General features: G+C 40.4%; 1 protein-coding gene across 2 annotated transcripts; it reads right to left on the bottom strand.

Moving 5' to 3' along the window:
* Window positions 1-203: 203 nt before the first annotated feature.
* hbegfa (heparin-binding EGF-like growth factor a) lies at window positions 204-6,437 on the bottom strand. 2 transcript variants are annotated; one of them, XM_019870061.1, is made up of 6 exons: window positions 6,200-6,435; window positions 5,268-5,519; window positions 4,990-5,188; window positions 2,642-2,797; window positions 2,416-2,502; window positions 204-1,389 (listed from the first exon to the last, which is right to left on the bottom strand). In XM_019870061.1, the coding sequence occupies exons 1-5, from the start codon at window positions 6,240-6,242 to the stop codon at window positions 2,430-2,432; spliced, it is 723 nt and encodes a 240-aa protein (XP_019725620.1). In that variant the 5' UTR covers window positions 6,243-6,435; the 3' UTR covers window positions 204-1,389; window positions 2,416-2,429. The 2 variants fall into 2 exon arrangements, with proteins under 2 accessions (XP_019725620.1, XP_019725621.1); XM_019870062.1 differs by lacking the exon at window positions 2,416-2,502 and having other exon boundaries at window positions 6,200-6,437.
* Window positions 6,438-9,122: the final 2,685 nt, after the last annotated feature.

Below are 9,122 nucleotides of genomic sequence, written 5' to 3'. Positions count from 1 at the left end.
CAACAGAAAAGGTTGGCGTTATTCATCGTGACCCGGGCAAGACATTTTAAAATATTACAATGTTTTTCTACTCCAGCGGCGAAACCAGAAGCTAAAAAAAAACCCCTTGACCTTACTTAACTGATGATTGAAACACAATGTGATCATTGTTTCAGTTTGTACTTTGTAGACTCCCGAGTAAATGAAGATGCAGCACACAGGAGTTAAGAATTCTGATTTATTGAATTAAGTCACATTAAAAAAAAAAAAATCACTTCAGAACTGCAGTTTTTGAAAGCGTCTAACACTTGAATTCACATTTTATTGCTTGCTAGTTACTGTAAGTGTTTCTCTTTTAAATGATGGTAAGACGAGGACAAAAACAAGAAAGAGATTTACATCCAAATTCTTTCAACAGTGCTTTGGCTCCAGGCCCCAAATGTTATGTTGGACTCCCTTTTGAAAGTTTCAAAGCCATTTTGGCACTTAACACTCAGACATGGACAACTCTGAATGAGAACATTTATCACCAATGAACCTTCAACTGTCCCATGTGTCAAACTACTTGTACAAGATGCCTCTAGGATTGTTTGTTTTCAGTGAAAACGACAGTTTAAAAAATATATAACACTAATCAGTAAAAAAAAAAAAAAAACTTTAAAAAAAAATCACAGTGCTATTGATCATGTTCTGAGTGCCAAAATGAAATCAAAATGTGTCATATTTTTTAGAACATTTTTTTGTGTCCAGGAGCAGAAAGCATTGTACTTTTTCTTCAATAAATAATATCCAATAAGGAATACAAAAACCACTGTAACAACCATTTTGATCTGTTGAAAGAGGTTAAAACCTACATAAATACAGTTAGCTTAAATAAATAAATTAAAAAGTATAAATACACCGTTAACTGTACAGAAAAGAAATTATAATGCACTTGTGCGGGAAAATATAAAATGCTGCCTGTTTTTCTCTTTTTTCTTTTTCTTTTTCTTTCTTTTTTTTTTTTTTTTTTAATTCCAGATTGAACTCTTTCTTTGTTGATGCTGAATCAGATTCACTACAATCTGAAACTTCTCTTCACACAATCAGGAAGCAGCAAATGTTCCTTTCCTTTCTTCTTCTTCAACTTCTTGTCATTACCAAGTGCCTGCCACACTTCCATTCCAGTCCATCCTCCGGGCCATCCTATATTCCACTTTCAGATGCGGCCGCCTTCTCCTGAGGCCTTCAGGGATACGCTGAGCTGTCCATTTTTTTTTCTTTTTTTTTCACGTGAACATCCAGCAAGGGGTGAAGCGGACACCCGCTGTTTCCCTTCTTCATCCGTCTGTGTTCCTTTGCTTTTCGTCAGGACCTCCTTCCGTGGTTCACTGCTCTTTCTATTTTGAGGTAGTATCTCCGCTCCTTTGCCTAACACGAGAGGAGAAAAGAGAGCAAACAATGAGATAAGCGTTGCAATTTGTACAATACCGGGGAAGGAAACGTGCGTCAGTGTGAGAGATTAGTCCTGCGCTTTACTAGCACCATCTAGTCTATTTGAGTATCTCGGGTCAAAATATAAACTAGAGGTGGTGAAACTTGTTGGCATTAGGTGCCATTTGAGTTTTATAATATGATGATATGATTTGATTCAACAATTGAACAAAAATGTCGCATTTTATTGTTGAAAATAGCATTTGTTGGTGATATGATTTGAGGCGTTTGAGTCCAATTCCTCCAAGGTTTCATTGAATCTTTTTTCAATTTTTTTTTCCACTTTATTTGGGTGTTTTGGGGAAAGAGGGGTTAGAGCAAGCCACCGTTTTTCATGGAAATGTTAATCAGAGCTTTTTTTCCCCAAATAATGTTTTACCTTTACAAATTTTTTCCCCACAATTTTCCCAGTGCATTCAACATATGTAATGCAGATTTTCACTATTCGTCGGCAGACATATATTCAGTACATATTGAAAATAGCGTATTAAATCTTCTTAGGAATTACGTCGTCCTATGTGACCCCCACCCCCACGTAGCGTTGATGAAAAACTGTTGACCCCTCCACCCTTTAAGTTGCACATTCCTGCTTTACAGTAATGCACCCATGAGGCTCTTCTTGAATTCAAAAAAGTATAGGTATGATACCAAAGTAGTACTTTTGAGCGTATCGGGACAAACTATTGGAGCCATAAATCACTGAATCAAGGGTTTCCAACAGATTATCCTGAGGCCATTCGCAGGCGAAATGGAATTGAGCGGACTACACCCTGGATTGGTTTCTTGTCGCAAGGAGCATTGAGTGAGAACTGACCCAAAATACAGCTATATGAACACTCCTAAGAACTACTAAGAATAATGCATCAGGTCCTTTTCGAATATTGTCATATTTGCCTCGCTCTGTATTTTAATAAAGTACCACTAAATGCCCTAAACATACTATTGAACTGAGATTGTACTCACCCTTCTTTGTCTCTTCAGTGGTTGGACGCTAACCCTAACTTGACCTTCTCCTCATTCTCTACATCATACGCTCCCCGCTTGTGAAACCTGGAATCAATCAGAAAACGGGGCTGAAACGACTATTTAATGCCTAATTGTTGCACATGTCATCCTTTCAAATTCCCTACGCAGCTCGCGTGTGTGCGTGTATGTGGAACTGCGTGCGTTGACGTTGTGTGGGGCGCACCTGAGCATGAGTAAAAGCCCGATGATGGTGAGGCAGATGGACGAGAGAACCACGGCCACCACGGCCAGAGCCGTGGTGCGGTTGTAGCCCTCCTGAGGTCTCTCTACGGGCAGAGTGAAGAACTCACACCTTTCCCCGGAGTAACTCGGATGGCACCTGCACACGGATGGAAATTACCAGTTAAGTACTCAGAAGGTTCCATGGAGAGTTAAGGTGGGAGTTTTTGGAAAGACATTGGACTTCTGCATCATATATATATATATATGATGCAGAAGTCCAATGTCTTTCCAAAAACTCCCACCTTAACTCTCCATGGAACCTTCTGAGTACTTAACTGGTAATTTCCATCCGTGTGCAGGTGCCATCCGAGTTACTCCGGGGAAAGGTGTGAGTTCTTCACTCTGCCCGTAGAGAGACCTCAGGAGGGCTACAACCGCACCACGGCTCTGGCCGTGGTGGCCGTGGTTCTCTCGTCCATCTGCCTCACCATCATCGGGCTTTTACTCATGCTCAGGTGCGCCCCACACAACGTCAACGCACGCAGTTCCACATACACGCACACACGCGAGCTGCGTAGGGAATTTGAAAGGATGACATGTGCAACAATTAGGCATTAAATAGTCGTTTCAGCCCCGTTTTCTGATTGATTCCAGGTTTCACAAGCGGGGAGCGTATGATGTAGAGAATGAGGAGAAGGTCAAGTTAGGGTTAGCGTCCAACCACTGAAGAGACAAAGAAGGGTGAGTACAATCTCAGTTCAATAGTATGTTTAGGGCATTTAGTGGTACTTTATTAAAATACAGAGCGAGGCAAATTTGACAATATTCGAAAAGGACCTGATGCATTATTCTTAGTAGTTCTTAGGAGTGTTCATATAGCTGTATTTTGGGTCAGTTCTCACTCAATGCTCCTTGCGACAAGAAACCAATCCAGGGTGTAGTCCGCTCAATTCCATTTCGCCTGCGAATGGCCTCAGGATAATCTGTTGGAAACCCTTGATTCAGTGATTTATGGCTCCAATAGTTTGTCCCGATACGCTCAAAAGTACTACTTTGGTATCATACCTATACTTTTTTGAATTCAAGAAGAGCCTCATGGGTGCATTACTGTAAAGCAGGAATGTGCAACTTAAAGGGTGGAGGGGTCAACAGTTTTTCATCAACGCTACGTGGGGGTGGGGGTCACATAGGACGACGTAATTCCTAAGAAGATTTAATACGCTATTTTCAATATGTACTGAATATATGTCTGCCGACGAATAGTGAAAATCTGCATTACATATGTTGAATGCACTGGGAAAATTGTGGGGAAAAAATTTGTAAAGGTAAAACATTATTTGGGGAAAAAAAGCTCTGATTAACATTTCCATGAAAAACGGTGGCTTGCTCTAACCCCTCTTTCCCCAAAACACCCAAATAAAGTGGAAAAAAAAATTGAAAAAAGATTCAATGAAACCTTGGAGGAATTGGACTCAAACGCCTCAAATCATATCACCAACAAATGCTATTTTCAACAATAAAATGCGACATTTTTGTTCAATTGTTGAATCAAATCATATCATCATATTATAAAACTCAAATGGCACCTAATGCCAACAAGTTTCACCACCTCTAGTTTATATTTTGACCCGAGATACTCAAATAGACTAGATGGTGCTAGTAAAGCGCAGGACTAATCTCTCACACTGACGCACGTATATATATATATATATATATATTTTAGCTGTGTATCATTCGATTTGGTTCGATTCAGTGGGATTGCATTTTGAGTCTTTTGTCATGTTTATAAATACACAACATGTAAGAACTTTCAAAAGCCCAAACTATTCAAGCTAATTAAATTCGAAGAGACAAGAAATCATCAGCAATGTCAGACCAATATATGGTATTTACAGCTGATGGTAACATTTTAAAACGCAACCATTTGATACAATTTGGTTAAACGAAAACCGATTTTCTCATTCAAATTGGTTTTCGGCATGCAGTATGTGTTGTATATGCGTAGGCTAATGATGGCCGTCAATTATATGTGAATTTACGCTATTTGCGGGCCAGCCTAGTCAGCATCCCCTGAGAATGGCGGGGCTCACTGTAAATACAAATTGGAAATTAAGTGGGATTTGAGGGTCATTTCATGGAAAGGTATCTTATTCAAATTCATGCAAGGTGCCGCTGTACATGCACTGGTTGTTTTCGTCAGCATTATGCTAAAATCGATTTTGCACAGCCATATTAAAGTTCCGTAAGTCGAATCTTCAATTTTGTTCATGGTTTATGATTTTTTTTCCCAAAATTTCCCATTAATTCCCATGGAAAGTGTCCAATTTTGAAACTGGATGTGGCACTCACACACAGGATGGAAGTCGGATGTTCCTCAGGTACTGACAGGTGCCGTGGATGCAGAAATCTTTATACTTCTTCAAGCAAGGATTTCTCTTCTTTCCTTTCCCTTTTCCCTTCTTTCTTCCCTTTCCTCGCCTTCTCTGTCCTTCTGTGCTTTCCGCCTCCAGGATGACAGATGGGTCTCGGGGCTTGCTTGACATAGCAACTAAATAAAACACACAATGTCAACAAATCTGATAGAAGTGTTATTATTATAATATCTGAGATGATTCTCAAGACCTCACCTCTTGGTATTTCCACTTCATCATCCCCGGACGTGCTGTCCTCATATTCATTCCCATCCTCGTAGTATTCATCATCATACTCCTCATCCTCATCCTCCTGTGATGTCGCGAGTGTTGGGCCTCCTCTGCTCTCCACCGCTGGCCTTCCATCTTTGCTGGTGTCCTGGAAGTTGATAACAGCCGTGTGCGGGTGCCGCTGCCTGTCGCTGTCATACCGGTCCACCGCCGCACCACACGCCAGTCTGGATGCCACTGGACAAAAGAAAAGCAAACAATAGGAAGAGGTTACGAATCACACAGACTGGAATCGCTCGTATTTGGGGGAAGTGAAGCATGTGCCAAGGTGGGCGGACCTCTCGGGACAAGTTGAAACATGCTTCCGAGGCTTTGAAAGTGGGATTGGACTGTAAGCCATTTTTTTTATGTGAGAGCTACCAAAGACGTGCACATATAACTAGCTAAGTGTGTGGGGGGGGGGGGGGCTTATTTACTGCCTTGCTCAAGGGCACACTGGATCAGAATTTACATTGCTCATGACATTTTCCCTAAGGCACTTTTGACATTGAAACAATCTAAATCTAATTCTTAAACTATACAGTAAAACTTTTCCCCACACTCACAAGACTCCTCATTCAAGAGTTCTAAGCAGACAGTCAAGCGAATGTCAGGCAAGAATATGAGTTAAAAATAAATGGATCCAGTTACATAAAAGCATGCTCTGAAATAGCGAGACGGTCCCATTAGTTTCTGGATAGGATAGTCCTGGCATTGAGAAAATGATTGGCGGAAAAAAAGGTTAGCAGGTTTACAAGTCATTTTATAGCGCTGTCGTGGCTTGTGGGTTTTTATAACGACTCAAATGCGGTACGGTGTCATGCAGAAAGAGGCATTCAAAACCAAAATAATGGAAGTTATTCAACGTGCAAGCTTACCCAGGGCGTGAAGCAGCAAAAGCACAACACTCAAAATCCTCATGATTGGCAAGACTTGTTGAAGTAGGGGGGAAAAACTTAAAATAAATAAATAAATATTAATAATCCTTCTTTGTTTTTTTTTTCTGGTGGGCTTGTCTCAGTTTATTCCGCCAGGAATATTTCGACCACTTGGTGGTACTTGACACGAAGGGAGCGGTGCGTAATGCGGAGCGAAAGAGCGTCAAAAGAGAGGCTCCGGCGTATTTAAGTGCCAAGCGATCTTGGCCGCGCCCACACACGCGCGCACATACACACACACACACACACGCGCGCACAGACACTCACACACACACACACACACGCGCGCGCGCGCGCACACACACACGCACACGCACGCTCGCACATATTGTATTATAGCTTAGTAATGCTCACTGCATTCCGGTCATGATCACAGCAACGATGCTAGAAACATTACCCAGTGGAGTAATGAAAATAAGTAAACAAAATACATAAATATACAACAAGAGACTGGACAAATGTAGATCGCGACAATCTCAAATACCGTCCGTCAATTTTAACCGTACAACGTGAAGGAAACGTATTCCGTTAAAAGTGCTATTCAAGTATTGTATATTGCAGTTTAACTGTTTTGGAGAGCACTGTGGCTTTGGGGATTCAGAGATTATTCAGAGAACAGAGTGAAAATGGAGTAAATACTTACTAATATCTTACAGATATCCGTAATTTATCCACTCACTACAAATAACCACTCAAAGCAGGGGAAAATAACGGGCAGGCAGCAGTGAGATGACAGAAGAACATTTTTTGCTCGCTTGCACAACCTTGTGGTGTTCACTGGTACTACAAAAACTATGGCAAAAGACTGCCAGCTGTCAAGTCATCCTACCCAGCGTCTAAATTATGAGACATTCGGAGCCCCAGACGTGACAACTGAAAAAAACTACTTTGTGAGCACGAATTACTAATTTGTGTGAACGAATAACTAATTTGTGCACACAAACTACTTATTTGTGCACACACCTATTTCGTGCACACCGATTACTACTTAGTGTGCACGAACTATTATTTCGTGTGCATGAAATAGAGCGTGCCCTCGAAATGGTCATGACGTGCCATGAAGTAGCGCCGATCCCTTAATGGACAATTGGTTGGACAAATCGAGCGCATCTTCACTGACTCCCTTCTCACTGACCTAATCAGTGCCTCCAAAAAACTCACAAATTATTGCATGTGACGTTTTTATTTTATACCCACATTAAGTAGTGATATTGTGACAAAAAGTTTTCATTTCGTATACATCCGCCTGTAATCATGATTCCTCCCAGAGCATTGCAGTTTGCTGAAAAATAAATCGATCCTGGTGTCCCAGTCGTACCTCCGCCGGTAAAGCGAGATGGCTCTCAAGAGCCTACTCAAATGTCTCTCGGTGATAATGATTCCTAGCGATTCCAAGATTTTCATGGTGTCCTTGTAACTAATCCCAAACCTAAAATAAAATATAATCTCGCCGTCCCTGTCCATTATGTAGCTATCCTTCGACCTTTCAACTTTGAGAGAAGATGCGTTCGATTTTATGTTCTTATGACCCGCAAGGAGCCACGGCTATAGCATGCGCACGGACAACTACTTTGTGCGCACTTTCTAACTACAGTATTTTGTGCACACAATGTCGTCGTCCTTGCGCACGAAGTAGTAGTTCGTGCCCACAAATGAGTTCCCTGTGTGTACATTTATAGTTACAGCGTGTGCACAAAGTCGTTTCTTTTTTTTCCAAGTGTCATGTTTCGGGCTCCGTCGAGACGAGATTGGAAATGTAAATCTTTATGGTCAATAAAAATCCTGTAGCGTTTGGGCTACAGTATCACAGAAATCTCTGTAACCTGACAACATCGCTGTTAACAAATACAAGAAATGAAAACATTAAGCAACAAAGGCCACAGCTGTCCAAACAAATATTCCACCGATTTGAAGAGTGCAGAAACGGATACCATTTTTTGTGTGGACAAATGAAGCCAAAGGTGCACACCAACATCACCCAAATTTCACAGTTGTAATTGGGGCCTAATTACAACTGTGAAATTTGGTGGAGGGGGAATCATGATTTGGGACTGCTTTTCTAGCTCTCTGCCTGGACGCATTGTCATCATTGACAGAAAAATGAATCCCTGAGTTTATCAAAATACAATACAGTAGTTTGCTGGAATATTTAGGACCATCATATGAAGCTCAACACCGGACACCGTTCCAAAGTTCTGAAGTAAATTCATTAAATGGATGGCTTCAAGAGAAGAAAATAAAACATGAAAATGCTATGGAGAGAGTCTTTCACAGACATTCAAAGGATATTTTTGAATTTGAAGTTTTGGAAACATGAATGGTTCTACCTGATCTGCAACTATACATGAGACATTTGTTTGACGTTAATGCTGCCAAAAGAGATTGAACCTGTTATTCAATCCAAACCTTCACAAACTTTTCTCACCCTATATTGTTACCTTTATGTACGCTAAGTTCAATCAAAACATTGAAATAGAGACTGTAATTGTTTGTGTGGTAGTATTTTAGAAGCATATTGTTGTGGCACAGATCACCAAACTCTGAGCTCAATTTTATTTAGATTTCTTTTAAAAATGCATCTGAAAAAAGTGCTTCCCTAAAAATAAAAAAAACTAACATAATACACCATGATAATAATTAAAAAAAAGATCACAATTAAAAAGCAAAATCACACAAGTGAATTAATTACCGGCAGTGGCGGACCCTGAGGGCCAGCAAGGCCTTCTCTGCTGGCCTAAACATTCTCAGAAAAGTAAATTTACTTTTATGTATTTTATGTTATTTTATAATTTATGTTATTTTATTTTCATAAATATGTAAACAAAATTATTCTCTGTATTCTTTACGTTGTATTATTTCCACT

This window comes from Hippocampus comes, unplaced genomic scaffold, assembly GCF_001891065.2.
Source record: "Hippocampus comes isolate QL1 unplaced genomic scaffold, H_comes_QL1_v1.1 scaffold9, whole genome shotgun sequence".
Classification (NCBI taxonomy): domain Eukaryota; kingdom Metazoa; phylum Chordata; class Actinopteri; order Syngnathiformes; family Syngnathidae; genus Hippocampus; species Hippocampus comes.
This window is presented reverse-complemented; position numbering and strand designations above follow the sequence as displayed.

What these genes read in the sequence shown, in the direction of transcription:
- hbegfa (XM_019870061.1), bottom strand. Translation starts at nt 6,242, where the DNA reads ATGAGGATTTTGAGTGTTGTGCTTTTGCTGCTTCACGCCCTGG. An exon ending in TTTGCTGCTTCACGCCCTGG is followed by an intron (nt 5,520 to 6,199) that starts GTAAGCTTGCAC and finishes TCTTTTGTCCAG; the next exon opens with TGGCATCCAGACTGGCGTGT. An exon ending in GGGCTTTTACTCATGCTCAG is followed by an intron (nt 2,503 to 2,641) that starts GTGCGCCCCACA and finishes GATTGATTCCAG; the next exon opens with GTTTCACAAGCGGGGAGCGT.